The following is a 16,097-nucleotide window of genomic DNA, read 5'->3' as shown; positions in this document are numbered from 1 at the left end:
GCAATAAAACTGAAACTTCTCATTTTTTTTCAGATTTCATCTTCAAGAGACCTCCCAATCCCTTCTTATTGCAAGCAAGCAAAGGGATGGCTATGAGCAGCCATCCTTCCATACGTTACTGTAGGAGCATCACAAGATTCAGAGAGAACTGAAAGTGTGAAGACTCGGACAAGACTCAGACACACGATGGTGTCAGAGGGGAGCCACTGCCAGGCTGGCACGTGGGCACCCACCGAGACCAACAGGGATTTTCTTTCATCAGGACACGGCCTTTCTCCTCTTAACTAACAAGGGAACTGAACGAAGAGGAGTTCAATGTTTGTTCTCCTTCCTCGCTGTTCCCCTCACACTTTATTCCCTATTCCTACTGCTTATGACATAATGTACATTAGACACTCGGGGATAAAGTTATATGTCATCTCTTGATGGTAAACAATTTCATTCCCCTACCTCAGTTTCACCTCTTTCCCTCCTCCGTTTTCAACAGAAATCTAATTACTAGCTCACATGGAAAAGAATCTGTGTTTCCTATTTTAAAACTGCAAACTGTTGGGGCTCTCGGGTGGTTCAGTCATTAAGCGTCTGCCTTCAGCTCAGGTCATGGTCCCAGGGTCCTGGGATTGAGCCCGGCATCGGGCTCCTGGCTCAGCGGGAAGCCTGCTTCTCCCTCTCCCACTCCCCCTGCTTGTGTTCCCTCTCTCGCTGTCTCTCTCTCTCTCTCTGTCAAATAACTAAAATCTTTAAAGAATAAAATAAAATAAAAAAATAAAACTGCAAACTGTTTATGATTCTGCAGCTCTGCAGTGCAAGGGGGGAAGCTGCTAGTGTTATGTGCACACTTTAACCAATATTAGATTAAAAATTCGGTTCCTCAGTTTCAGTAGCCACATTCCAGGTACTCAATAGCCATGTATGTCACGTGGCTAAACACTGGACAGGATGGATGCAGAAGATCTCCGTCATCACAGAAAGGTCTATTGGACAGTGCTGTTCTTCAGCATCTAACCTGAATTTTAAAAACGAGGGCCAGTCTTCTAGCTTATCCCTACTCTATCCTGTCTTCTTCAAAGAAAAAGATACTCAGTTCATAAAAAAATGAATGAAAAGATAGGTAAAGTATAAAGAAAAGTGGTAGGTTAAAACTGCCAGGAGTCAATTTCCCTGTACTGGGGGGAAAAAAGCAGTTGGTAAAAAGTAAAGAGATCATAACTAAGAATACAGGTTATTTATATAGAAGGGATTTATATAATTTTAGTTAAGTTTGATTTTTGCCTTAAGTCTTTATTGGCAACTTATGGCAACTAAATCTTTTCCAAAATATTCTGAGGCAAAGAACTACAAATACAAAGACAAATAAGCAAAACAATATTTTTGAGTGCCTACCTTCATTACTTTACCTCTTCAGCAATACAAACTTGAGGCTGATGATTAAATACAACCTCTCCCATCCAAACATTTTGTGCTTCCTACTAATCATATATAGTATAATGTACCTCACTAAATCTGGAGACCGAATTATTCCTTCCACAATGTTATCACGTATTTGCTGACGATCATTTTCATGAATGTTGAATGGAAATACTGCTTCTCCCGGTGGAGGTTCTCGGTCAGGCCAATACTGTGTCACCATGTTCTTCAAGTAAATGGCAGCTAAGGTAGAGAAAAAAAATGCTAATGTAGCAGTATTGAAAAGATGGCTTTAATTCAGCTTTACAGAGCATCAAAGGCTAAAGCCCTTCACTGCTAAACATGATACTCAGCAAAAATGGAAAAATCTTACAATTATAAATAGCCAACTGGGGAAAGGAAAATGTATAAGAATTTAAACTTTCCCTTTAGCTAATAAAGCAAATCTAAGCAGAAAACATTTCATTAAATCAAGCTTCAGAGTTTACAGGACAGAAAAAATGATCCAGGAAGCAAGTATATAACCTTAGACTAAATATAAGGTAGTCTAAATGAAACTCTACTAACTGCATTTTGATAGCATAAAGATTATACTGCTCCTAAGGCCTAAAGCTGAGTCCACAACAGGTGAAATTCCACCATCCTTCATGTAATACTGCTTTTCTTGTTTATTTTCTTTCACTGGCCACCATTCTGTACCACCATATTTGAAATATCGCTAATTTCTGCCTTACCCTTCTGAAATATTTACCCCTTGTAAATGTAAGAATAGGGAAAAAGACATCAACCTTTAAATATCTTTGTAAAATCTCAGGAAATTTCTTACCTGTTTATTTCTATCAAAATACATAATGTTGTTCCTATTCTGTTTACCCATCTCCAACAGTTAGCCAAAGGGTTCCGAAAGAAACAAGCTGACATACTTCAGATAGGGTTTTGATAGGGAAGGTGAAGCTTTCTAACTATCGCAGCTGAACAGTGAATATAAATACTTATAACATCATATGCTTATATATACATGATATGTAAGGATGAAGAGATGTGATCTGCAAAGCATTTTAACTTTCTTCCCTTGAGTTTCTCCTCTCCCTTCTTCCCCCACCTCACCTTCATCCCAATGTTACATAAAACTAAATTGGTTCACAGAAGCATTATGACACAGAAAATAAACCAACATGTTCTACATTGGCTATAATACAACTGAAATGTAATGAAATTATGAACTTGACAAACAGCAACTTTCAGAGAGCAAAGATACAGACATGGTAAAATCATGGACTTATTTATAATAGTCATTAAATACCATTAATTTTACCACTAAAAATTTTTATTATTGGGCACCATACAAGATGGCCTACAAAAAAGGCACACTAATTTGTATATGTTAAAATAAATCCTTGGGGCTCCTGGGTGGCTCAGTCAGTTGAGCGTCTTCCCTTCGGCTCAGGCCATGGTCTCAGGGTCCTGGGATGGAGCCCCGTCTGGGGCTCCATGTTCAGCAAGGAGCCTGCTTCTCCCTCTCCCACTGTGCAACCCTCACTTATGCACACTCTCTCTCTCTCTAGTAAATAAAATGTTTCAAAAGTTCTTAAAAAAAAAATAAATCCTCAATTAGAGGCACCTGGGTGGCTCAGTCAGGGTTCTGAGATTGAGCCCCCCATTGGGCTCTGCACTCAGTGAGGAGTCTGCTTGTCCCTCTCCCTCCCCACTGTGCACTCACACACATGCACTCTCTCCCTCAAATAAATAAAATCTTTTTTAAAAAATAAATAAATCCTCAATTAGTTAAAACAAAATTGAACTTAAGTTAATAAGAATATTAATTTCTCTTATGGATAATCATGGATTGCTAAGAATAATGAAGAAAAAGCACCAAAGATAATTCAAACTATCAATAATCTAAAGACCTCCCTTTAATCATTTAATTAGTTATCTATCTAACCATTTGCCAGAGCTAACAAAACACAAATATCATCTTAATCCAGTCACATGGAAATAATTAAACTTTGTTTTTCTGCAAAATCCACCATTCCAAGCATCTTAAGTTTAAAATTAACTTTCTAAAGCATACACACAGTTCTCTCCTTCTCAAGCACAACAAATCATCACTTAAGCCCTATGGATCCAGACTCACAACTACACAGGCCAGTCAGTCCCATAACCTCAAAGGGGAAAGAATGCCTGTAGGAACTCAATGAAGCACAATGCTATGCTTTCTGAATTGATGTTTCCAAGCTTTTCCATTTTTCATTGTAATTTGATAGTCCCTCTCTCTCTTATTAATCTGTTAAAGGCTAGGAAATCGAATAGCGTATTTAAATTATATCCAAAACAAGATTAAGTAGATTCTGAGTAAGAGCCAAGGAGCTTCCTACATCTAAGACACATGAGTTTAAATGAAAGAGTTTCTTGTAATGCTTCTGGACTGATCAGAGGCATCTTTCCAGTTTTTTCTAGGTTCTGTATTCTAGAACACTGAGGTTAACCTTAAAGAATAACTTGTGAATAACTTAGCTATAAGCTGAATTTTTATATCCCTCCCTATCCATCTTTTAGAAATATATACAAAAAGTCAGAAAAACAAAAAGCAAGCAACTTACAGAAAACAGAACCCATGCTGTTTTTCAAATGAGGGTCCCCACATCAGTCACCAACAATGACTTCATCAGGTCTAATATAACACCCAACCCTCAACTACCACTTTTTTTTATTTACTTTTTAATCTTTTTTTAAAAGTTTTATGTTTAAGTAATCTCCACACCCAACGTGGGGCTCAAACTTATAACCCCAAGATCAAGAGTCGCACGCTCTGGTGACTAGGCCAGCCACGTGTCCCTCAACTACCACTTTCAAGTCCAAACTACTTTTCTGCTCATAGCAACTCCAAAATGTACTAAAGAAACTACATTTCTGAAACTAGGTTTAGGTATATTAGAGGGTCTCCTCACAGGCAAGGAATAAAAAACTGGAAACAAAGTCACCTGAGAGATTCTTAATCCTAACTATACTAAATTTAAGATGGGCTCCTTTCTCTGTACATTACATAATAATATTAATAATGCTATTATGCCTCTTAATACCTCAAAAGGAAAATAACAGGACATCCAAATTTATTTTGTTCTGCTTACCAATATCAAAATATTACATTTTTTTTTCCTATTTCTTCACAGTAAAGTAATAAGGGACATTCACTAATGAGCTTGATTGATGGTAGCAAGAATATTTTAGGATGGCCCACAAGCCAAAAAATCAAGAACTGAATATTCTGCAGAACTATGTCTTTCCACTTAATATTAGAATAATTTTTTACAGTTTTATGCATGCTGACTTTTTTTTAAAGCAAAGATCACATCATTCTTTTTTAAATGTCATGATAAAATGATAAATTACCTGTCTGCATGTCACCATAAGGTTCTTGGGGCATCTTTGTATTTTAATAATAGATTAAATAGGACAGAAAATTTATAAGTTTAGGATAGATATAATGTAGAATTTTATACTGTGTATTTCAGATTCAATGATAAAATGGATGCTCTGAGAGAAAACTGTCCTATTAAAAAATTAACCAAGATAAACTCTGTCCTGTGACTAACAGATTTGAAATCTACATAAATTATGAAGAAAAATTGCCTGTAAATGCTATTTACATTTCATATCAAAACTTAGTTATCTAAGTTATTAAGATTCAAAGTTGTATAGAGGATATGAGGAAACTAGCATTACTGCAGTTATGATACAAAAAGTAAGCAAAAGCAACTTGGTGAGAAGATTCAAAATTCAAAATTTAAATATCATTAACAGCCTACAAGCATCCAGAGAAAAATGTCCAAGGATTCTGATTTTTTTTTTTTGAAGATTTTATTTATTCATTTGACAAAGAGAAACACAGCAAGAGAGGGAACACAAGCAGGGGGAGTGGGAGAGGGAGAAGCAGGCTTCCCGCTGAGCAGGGAGCCTGATGTGGAGCTCGATCCCAGGACCCTGGGATCATGACCTGAGCCGAAGGCAGATGCTCAACAACTGAGCACCCAGGTGCACCTCCAAGGATTCTGATTATAGCTTAGCCTCTATCAACAACAACAAAAAAGAACAATAAAGGAAATATCCATAAATATCAAATTGTTTAAATAAACTAAACTAGTTCTGTATAAAGAAATAATGAACAATTGTTATAAAGAATAAAGTACATATATATGCGTATACACTGATATGGAACAACGCCCCAAGGGTATATGGTTCAATGGGGAAAAAAAGTTATAAAACACCATGTGGAGTAAAAACAGATTTTTGATACATTTTTTCCTATTTTTTAAATATATATATATCTTTTTTATTATGTTATGCTAGTCACATACAGTACATCAATAGTTTTTGAGGTAGTGTTCCATGATTCATCGTTTGCATATAACACCCAGTGCTCCATGCAGTACATGCCCTCCTTAATACCCATCACCGGGCTAACCCATCCCCCCACCCCCCTCTCCTCTAAAACCCTCAGTTTGTTTCTCAGAGTCCATAGTCTCTCATGGTTCGTCTCCCCCGCCGGTTTCCCCTCCTTCATTTTTCCCTTCCTTCCCCTAATGTCCTCCGTGCTCTTCCTTATGTTGCACAAATAAGTGAAACCATATGATAATTGACTTTCTCTGCTTGACTTATTTCACTTTAGCATAATCTCCTCCAGTCCCATCCATGTTGATGCAAAAGTTGGGTATTCATCCTTTCTGATGGCTGAGTAATATTCCATTGTATATATGGACCACATCTTCTTTACATTTTAAAACCATCATATCTATAGAAAAAAAGGAATTGGAGAACCTTGCACCAAAGTTGATGGCAGCTATCTCTGAGGGTGTAATTAAGGGCAATCCAATGAGTTTTTATAATGTTCATATGTCGTGTAAAGAAGACATATTAAGTCAATAAACTGCTTTAAAAATATTTAAAAATACTGTTTCTCCAAAGCTTCACAGGACCTCCACGATGGCCCTATAAACACTCAGATTATTAAAATAGTTTCCATGGGGCACCTGGGTGGCACTGATCAGTCGTTAAGCATCTGCCTTCTGCTCAGGTCATAATCCCAGGGTCCTGGGATTGAGCCCCACATCTGACTCCCTGCTCCACTTGAAGCCTGTTCTCCCTCTCCCACTCCCCCTGCTTGTGTTCCCTCTCTCCCTGTGTCTCTGTCAAAAAAAATAAATAAAATCTTAAATAAATAAATATAAATAAAATAGTTCCATTTAGCAAAATGTGATTTCAGAACAGCCCTATTTCATAAAACAAAGATTAAACAACTGAGAGTTATGGTTTCAAAAAACAAGAAGTCTTATAAACCTTATTAAAATAACAAATAATTGCAACATGTAGGTTTTTCCATAAGTTTTTCTTAACAACAAAGGGAATCATACATATTGCTACAAGTATTTTCCCAAAGCTAATGATTCCTTACCTTTTCTTTTTATGTTCAAGGAGAATTAAATACTTTTATCAACATATAGAGTATAATCCTATCTGTATAAAACTGTTGATCTCTCCTTCTACCTGAACCTGTAAAGACTAATGTTCGCCGAATGTTAAAGATGGCCATTTCTGAGCAATGAATATTGGGTAAATTTTTTTACTTTCATCTTTGTATTTTTCTGTATTGCCCAAATTATTTATAATGAATATAAATCAAGTCACCTAATAAAAAATTTTTTTAAATATCTACTTTTTAAATTAGCATTTGTCATTTTACTCCATTTATCTTGAAATTACTATCTTTTCAGACTCATGACACTCCAAGACTTTCTCCATTTTATACCTTCTGGGCTCTAATGACCAGCTCATTAAAAAGGCAAAAAGAGGAAGGCACAACATCATGGAACTACCATAAGGTTCCACAGACTTGAAAGTAAGTCTCATGTTTAAAATAAAAGTCCTGTTCCCCAAACATGTGTTTAGGAACATCTGTGCACATATTACCTCCATGATCTGACTTATGAATGGAGCTCAAACCCACATACATAAAATCACGGCCTTCAACTATGGACACAAAGGGTGGGCCACCAGGAATTATAAAGAATTAGGGAGATTAAGCCATTGAAATTGTGAAAGCTAAGGGGGAAACGGCAAAGTTACAGAGGCAAGGAATCGGTACGTGAAAAGGAGAGAAAGAGAGGAAAAGCTAGGGAAGATGTAAGAGCTCAGTATCACCTCTAAATTTCCAGGGAAAAAGAAAGTGAGTTTTTAAGCCATTAGAAATACTTTATGTGTGCTTCCTATTTTTTAAAGAAATCACAGAAATAAATAATTTTACAAAGGATGAAAAACCTACTCACCTGCCTGGCGTACTGGGAATTCCACATGGTCAGACACTATAATCCGAAGTAAACTGGGGGCAAAATTGATAATCTTGTAGGACTGAAATTACAAAGAAATATTTATAAAATAGGCCAATATAAATGAGTAACTGTTAGCACTGTTATGGAATACATTACTATCCAAATAAAAGGAAAAGTTTTAAAGCGAGAGAAATTCTCCAAGGCAAAAATAAGATTACTGAAATACTTCAAATCAAAATTGGAATAAACTGATGAATAAAGGGGTATGAATATTTTTGTTTTTTAACTTATATTGTCAAAATGCTCTCCAGAAAGTGTAGCAATTTACACTCCCAAAAGTAATATATACCTACTTATCCAACACAAGGTTTAGCATTATCATTCCTTCAAAATTGACTCATATTTTAAATTACATTTCTGCTAAGTTAAAATTTATCCTTCCTGTTGGCTATTTGTTTTCTTCTACAAATTTCTTATTCCCTTTATCCTTTTTGGAACAGAATATTTGTTTCATTCTTAATAAATCCTAAGAGCTATTTATGAATTTAAAATCTTAACCTTTTATTGGACCTATACATTGCAAGTGTTTCTCCCCAGCTTATTTGTACTTTAATTTTGCTTATGGTATTTTTGACAAACAGAAACATGGAAAACATGGGCTACAGAAAACAGCAGATCCAACATTGGAAAACAGACAAGATAATGTGAATTATCTGTGCATGAGCTATGGAGAAGAACCAGTCCAGGTTGGAACAATGTGCCTCACAAGACAGTGTTGACAGTTGTCATCACCAGCTGCCCTCTGTTGGTGGAGCACTCTTTATTTTATTTTTAAGATTTTATTTATTTATTTGTCAGAGAGAGAGAGAGCATAAGCAGGGGGAGCGGCAGGCAGAAGAAGCAGGCTCCCTGCTGAGCAAGGAGCCCAACTCAGGGCTGGATCCCGGGACCCTGGGATCATGACGTGAGCCAAAGGCAGACGCTTAACCAACTGAGTCAGCCAGGCGCCCAGTGGAGCATCTTTTAAACCTGACACCCAAATGAGCCTGTGCTGACGTGCCTGCTGCCTGGGTCACTCCCCCCACACACACAAGTTCTACTTTGACCTACTCCTGAGTTTGGACATGCTGATTTTAGAATTAAAAAAAAAAAAAAATACAGAGCAGCCGGTTCCTTCTGATAATACTCCCTCTAAATGTCTAGTACCTGGACCAGGTTACCGTTCTGCCACATTCCCAGAGCTTATACTTGGCCTTACCCGCTGACATTCCCAGAAAAGACTCATAAATTCTCAGTAAGGCTAAAACCGACAGTGATAAAGAGGAAATGTTCAGCTTCCCTTCTCCCAGAAGCCTGGACCTACAAGTGGCATCCTTTTCAACATACCACTAGGTTTATGTATACCACTCAACTTTTTAATTTATCACCTTTCCTACTCATTTATTCATAATAGCATTAATAAGATAAATGTTTGACTAAAAAATCTGGAGAAAAATGGTATCTTAAAAATGTCGATCTTTTCCATCCAAGAATATTTTGCTTTCCAAATCTTTCTATAAAATTTTGAATTATTGAGGTGCCTGGGTGGCTCAGTCGTTGAGCATCTGCCTTTGGCTCAGGTCATGGTCCCAGGGTCCTGGGATCAAGCCCCGCATCAGATTCCCTGCTCAGCAGGAAGCCTGCTTCTCCCTCTCCCACTCCCCCTACTCGTGTTCCCTCTCTCGCTGTGTTTCTGTCAAATAAATAAATAAAATCTTAAAAAAAATTTTTAATTATCTTATAATTGTTCTTGTTTTCATCCTGTATAAAGCTCAGAATCTTAAATCTGTTGTATATAAATTTTTTATTTATAATTGAAACTACCATTTTAAAGTAATTTTTAAGAAAACAGATTTCTTTTAACAGCAGTTTACAGGAGTCAAAATTAATACAGATTTAGCCCAATCTTCTAACCTTCTATGTGTAATTATAAAATAACTCATGTTTGTAACATTTGAGATACAGAAAGATCCTGTAGTGAATCACAGACTAAAGCATCCATAGTTTAGTTCTAATCTCTATAGTTTAGATACTTATTGCACATAAGTACAAAATAACCTGTACACTTAGATTAATGGTACCTATTTTAAAGCAGTTATTGTGGAGACTACTTTCATTTCAACACTGTTGCCTTTGTACACATATTGGAACTCCTCTTTTTGCAACTGCCTGCCATTTCAATGACCTTGTGCAACTTTTTGTCTTCTCCTTTCAGCCTTGATTCAAACTATGTTAATTTGGCCAGCTAAAACATCCAGGAGTAAATTCAGATAAAGTCTCATACTACTTTCCACACAAGTATTTAACCCAATTTCTTTTCTAACTTGGGGTTCAAGTTTCTAAGAAAAAAAAAGACATTTCTCGATATTTACTTTCTATCTGTGAAGTTTTCTGAAAATAAAGTTTACTTAGCATAATTCTGCATTTGACGAGAACTCATTTTAAAGCAAAGACCTGCTGTCTCCCATTCTCTGCCTCACTGCTCCCACTACATTACCTTTTCTAGTACTCCAACATGCCAAGTTGAAGGCCTTTATTGGACTTGTTCTTCCCTCTGTTTCTCTCCCAGTTCTTCACCTGGTTCACTCCTTCACAACATCTAGGTCTCTGCTCAATGTCATTCTTCAGAGAATGACCACCCCATTTATACACTCCAACGCTGTCTCTCCAAGACTTTACTATCTATTGCACTTATGACCTGATATTATTTACTTGTCTCTATTCCCCACTAGAATGCAAGCTCTGTGAAAGCAGAGCCTTGGATTAGTGTCTGCATTAGAACTCAATAAATATGTTATTCATATAAGCAAACTTGCTTAAAGGGCAATAAAAATGATATAGACAGATGCATGGAAAAGCAGAGATTCCAAAGCTCGGCAATGAAAGTAATTATTTTTATTTCCCTATTGAGGCCATGTGGAGAATGCTTTATTAAAAGAAGATACCTTTGTGGATGAGTTACTGGAGCAAGATAGCTACCCATTCCTACTTCCCTTTGCAGGTGCTAAAGGGACTGCTGGGCATACAGACAAGGAGGAATGTGCACAGGATGCATTCTTAATACCCTGAGATAAAACTGAAAATGCGTTCTCTGGGGACCCCTGGGTGGCTCAGTTGGTTAAGCATCCAACTCTTGGTTTCGGCTCAGCTTGCGATCTCAGGGTCATGAGATCGAGCCCAATGTCGGGCTCCAGGCTCAGTGCAGTCCACCCAAGTTTCTCTCTCTCTCCCTCTGCCCCTCCCCATGCTCACAAGCTCTCTATCTCTCTCTCAAATAAATAAATCTTTTTTTAAAAAAGAAAAAGAAAAAATGAAAATGCATTTTCCCATAGAAACAATATCACACAGAGCAATCAAGGAACCAGTCACTGGTAACAGAAATATGTTGGCTAGAGAAAAATACAGCTCCAAACAAGAATTTATCCTTCAGAACAGAGGCTGTTATGTTTTGAAACCGCCTACTCTTCTACAAGGCAATTGGTAAATCATCAGTACACTGCAGAAGCTGCCCCCACTTCCCACGCAGAGCATATTTGCTGAGAGGGGACCTAGACTAAAATAAACTAGCTGGACCCTAATCACTTATGGTAGATTACCCACCCATTTGTCCAACAAAGCAGGATATTACAGTGGTGGTAAAGAATAAGCATACAAAACCCAACATTATAGCCGTATTTTACTATACAGTTATGTGACTTTATACTTGTCTTCTACTTACAGACAATTTAAAAAAAATACTTAGAGCATATTACAACACAAAGCATTATACAAAATATAAGTGTTCAATGAGTGGCATAGCAATAAGCTACTTTTAGAAGTTGCAGAGGTAATTATGGTCTGTGATGAAATGGGTGGATATGGGGCAGGGCAGAGTGAGGATGAAATGGGTTTGAACTGAAATACTATGAAGAAAAATATAGAATTGGGTCCCAAGTGTCTCTTCTAGTTCTGCAGGCTTCCCCACCAACCTTTCCCCTTCTCTACAGTCAACTGCACTTACACACTGATGAATCAGAAACAAAGCAAGGATAGGCTAACAGAGGCAGGAAGGTATAACATGATATCAAAGATATCCCTACTGACACTATCAAAATAACATCTGGCCTCATTGTAAAGAGAAGGGGGTCACAAACAGGCCAACTCCCCTGTTCATACTAATAGATGCAAGTTCAGCTCTTGCTTTGTTCCTTCTAACCAACCCCTGGATTACTACTATTCTTCTAGCCAATCACCATATAGTACCTCTGCTCTGCAAAGCCTGGGACAGGTACTGACTTTAATTTTCCCCTATTCTGAGTAAGAGTCCTTTTCTTTTTGAGGTAACAACACATTCTCTTTAGGCTTCAGTTTAATTCAACCTTCTCTCCAGTGTTTTCACTCTCCCTTTATCTCTTGGGGATCCTGATTCACACTTAACTCCAAACACCATCCAGATTTCCCACTGGATTTCAAAGATTTAAAATGCACAGCTGCACTTTAAAGTCAACTCCAACTAGGGAAAACCTTAGTGAACTCCCACAGAAACTTTTACTTAAAACAACTGTTCTCACACTTCAGGAAGCACAGAATCATCTAGCTAGCTAATTAAAACATAATTGGGACCCACCCCCAGAGTTTCAGAGTCTCTAAATGCGAGGCCCAATAATTTCCATTTCCAAGTTCCCAGGTGATGTAGATGCTGCTCATCCTGGGCAACACTTTGAAAACCACTAATTTAGGTATATTCCTTTATATTTTAAGGATTGCCCCAACCTCAACCAGCTGTCACTCTACCCTGGGGAGTAGACCTTAATTCGTACTTTTTAGTAAGAGGTCTATCATTCATTCTTACAGGTGAGGAGGGAAAACATGAGCTAAATTTTGGGATCACTACAATTTCAAAATGCCGGTGGTAACGCTGGAACAAGGTCAGGGCCAGTAAGAAGAACACACGATGGAAGATAAAAGAAAGTCTTACACATTTTAGCGCTTATAAGAAATCCCTCCAAACGCATATTACTTGACGTATCTTTTATAAAATAGTACCACGATGAAAACTGCCTCCCCTGCACTCTCCCGGCAGCACTTCCCAGCGCTCCAACACAACTCTGCCAATCAGTGTCAAAAGAGTCCTGCCAACCCCACAGAAGCAGGCGATGGGCAGGGTTTCCCACCGCAACACTTAAAAAAGGCTGGGTCTGGAGAAAAGCTGAACTCAGATTTGAATTTTAAGTGAATTTTCCCACCCTCGTCCCTAAATCAGCGTACTTAGGGAATCACACCCTGCAAACACTAGCAAAGCTTTCCAAAGCCTCTTTCTGCGGATCAAGGGGACCGAACAAACTGCACTAGGAAAGGAAAACGACACGAAAAGATGCAAAGGTGGCCAACAGGTGCGCGAGTTGTTCAGAAAAGATCCGGGGAGTGCCACTAAACTGGACCCCGGGGCGGGGGGCGGGGGGCGGGCCGGGCCGAGCCGAGACTAGCTCCAGGGTCCGGAGCCCCGGTTGGGGTGGAGATCAGGGGCGCAGAGGAGAGCCGGGCGAGCCCGCGGGGGGCGCCAAGGGGGCGCCGCAGGCCCGCTCCTCACCTGGTTGAGCTCATTCTCAGCTGCAATCCGCAGCTTCGGGTCGATGGTGCCCTTCAGCGCCTGGATGATCCGGTTGAGGTCCATCTCCCCGGGTGGGGGCTCCGCGGCCCCCGGACCAGTAGGCCAGACTGCAGCTTTAGTTTTTCTTTTGACCCTCTCAGCCTCCTCCTCCGCGACCCCTGGACTACCTCACTCCCCACCCCCCGCCACCGTCGCCACCTGCAGCCACTTGCTGCGCCACTCTGACTCCGCGCCCCCTGTCCTCCCTTTCTACCCCCCACAACTCGCTCTCCATTCACCCTTTTACGACAGCCGGTGGGAGGCGGGAGAAGTGAGAAGAGGAAGCGGCGCTTCCTTTACGGCGGCCTCTTCCCCAGGGCGTGATGTTATGGCTGCTCCCACAGGCGGCCCCCATGCTGCTGTACGGAAAACAGTAACTGGCTTCTTCCCGGGAGGGAAAAGCGCGCACTAGCTCCGGCAGGCGGCCGCCATGCTGCCTTACGGAAAACAGCCTCCGCTCCTTCCCAGATGAGGAAACAAGCGGGCTCGGGGTCTCTTAACAGATACTTCCTAATTGAGCATATAAAGATGGAACGGCACTTTTTGTTAGTACGAAACTGGGCATCACAACCGAACCTGTTCCAGGGTAGACTTGTTGGGAACTTAAGATCATCTAGCCCACAGTAGGACAGGGTTCCCTTGATCTATGTGAGCCATCATTCATTCATTCATTCATTCCCTCAACATTTGTTAAACATACGTTTATGGACCAGAGTACTGAGATATTTAGGTACCACATTATAACAAGATGACTGAGATGCAGGTTATTATGAAGGAACTTACAATCTGATAGAAGAGACAAATGTAAAAATATTTACAGAGTAATTGTGAAAATAAAGAGAACAAAGAAACTATGTGCCTGAGAGTTTCTGAAAGACGTCTGTACCTTCTCAGAAAAGTAGTGAAAGGCAAGAAGGATTATACAATTTCCACTCACTGTGGCCTTATCTGGCCCAATAAATTCAATCGCCTAGTGGTTGCCAATGTCTCTTACTGCTTCCAGTTTTCCCCCTCTTTAGTCCATTCTCCACACTGACATCGGAGTAATGTTTCCTAAAGGTTAATACTGTCATGTCCCTTCCTTGATAACTTCCCATCAATTTTAAGATATTATTCAAACTCCTTAGCACTCCAGGGTCTTAGGAAACGTAAGTGCTTTCATCTCCACACTATTTCATTAACCCACTTTTTTGGACCTCATGATAATCTAAAGCTCCTTGACCTCTGAAATCTTAACTCCAATATCCTCTTTTCAAATTAGGACCTATTCCTCCAATCTCTCTCTCCCTCAATAATTCACCAGTTTTCCAACTCAATTACTTTTTTAGTTCTCCTTAGTCTCCCCATTCCTTACTACACATACTTCTTTGCTGTTAAACTCCCAATTCAACTTTTTTTTTTTTTAAGATTTTATTTATTTGACAGAGAGACAGCGAGAGAGGGAATACAAGCAGGGGGAGTGAGAGAGGGAGAAGCAGGCTTCCCTCGGAGCAGAGAGCCCAATGCAAGGCTGGATTATGACCCGAGCCGAGGGCAGAAGCTAATGACTGAGCCACCCGGGCGCAGCCCAATTCAACTTCTTAAGTCTACCTTTGACCCACTATGTAAATCAACACCGCTAGAAATGTGTGTCTTTTCTTTCTTTTTAATTTGTCAGAGAGAGAGAGCACAGCAGGGGGAGCGGGAGGCAGAGGGAGAAGCAGCCTCCCTGGTTTGCAAGGAGCCTGATGTGGGACTCTCCATCCCAGGAACCCGGGATCACAACCCAAGCTGAAGGCAGACTCCCAACAGACTGAGCCACCCAGGTGCCCCCATGTGTGTTCTTTTCTTAGGGTCAACAATCCTATTCCTTCTTTGATCAGAACGATCTTCCATTTTCCCAGCAACTGTTCCAACCCTCAAGACTCTTCTCAAACTCCCTGTTTCACAGAGCCCTGAAAAGACGAGCAAAGCCATCAGGCTCAACTCACTCAAACACAGATTAATCTCTGCTTACCCCTATTCACCTCCTTACCTCCAATCTGAACCCAATTCTCTCCCATCTCTTCTGGGACCTTGCTCAATAAATCTCCCTTTTCTATATATTTTTCATAAAATAAATTTTGAGGGGACGCTTGGGTGGCTCAGTCAGTTAAGCGTCTGCCTTTGGCTCAGGTCATTATCCCAGGGTCCTGGGATTGACCCCCTTCAAGCTCCCTGCTCAGTGGGGAGTCTGCTTCTCACTCTTTCTCTCCCTCTTCCACTCCCCCTGCTCATGTTCTCTCTCTCCCAAATAAAGTCTTTTAAAAAAATAAAATAAATCTTGAGTAATTGCATGCTCACAGTCAACAATTTTGTGAAACTTTTTCTTATATTTTCAACCCCTTTCTCTCCACTGATTCAATCTCAGCCTAAAAACATTTCCCCCAGTTAAAAAACAATCTTTCTCCAATAATGCTAGTTATTGTTCTCTTTCACTTTTCATTCCAAAGAATGGTCTTCATTCCTTGTCTCTACTTCTTTACTTCCCTACTCATGCTTCAATCAGCTATCCCCAGGGTTCTGCCCTCATTTCCCCCAGTGAAGCTGCGGAGCAAAAATCCTTTAGATCCTTTAGATACCAAATGCAAGAGACATTTTCGGTTCTCATCTGAAAATGTCTCTCTTTGGTATCTGACACTGTATTATATGCTCTTCTTTTTTAAAAATATGTTTTCTTG

The 16,097-nt window shown here is 39.6% G+C and overlaps 1 protein-coding gene across 1 annotated transcript in view; it reads right to left on the bottom strand.

Annotated features, from left to right (window-relative positions):
• Positions 1–13,646, bottom strand: part of IPO8 (importin 8) — a 73,777-nt gene extending 60,131 nt beyond the window's left edge. The window contains exons 1-3 of the mRNA XM_027594401.2: positions 13,339–13,646; positions 7,728–7,809; positions 1,494–1,650 (exon numbers count right to left, since the gene is read on the bottom strand). Coding sequence (XP_027450202.1) covers positions 1,494–1,650; positions 7,728–7,809; positions 13,339–13,422 — 323 coding nt within the window. The 5' untranslated portion in view covers positions 13,423–13,646. The remainder of the gene's footprint in view (positions 1–1,493; positions 1,651–7,727; positions 7,810–13,338) is intronic.
• Positions 13,647–16,097: the final 2,451 nt, after the last annotated feature.

This window comes from Zalophus californianus, chromosome 9, assembly GCF_009762305.2.
Source record: "Zalophus californianus isolate mZalCal1 chromosome 9, mZalCal1.pri.v2, whole genome shotgun sequence".
Lineage (NCBI taxonomy): Eukaryota > Metazoa > Chordata > Mammalia > Carnivora > Otariidae > Zalophus > Zalophus californianus.
This window is presented reverse-complemented; position numbering and strand designations above follow the sequence as displayed.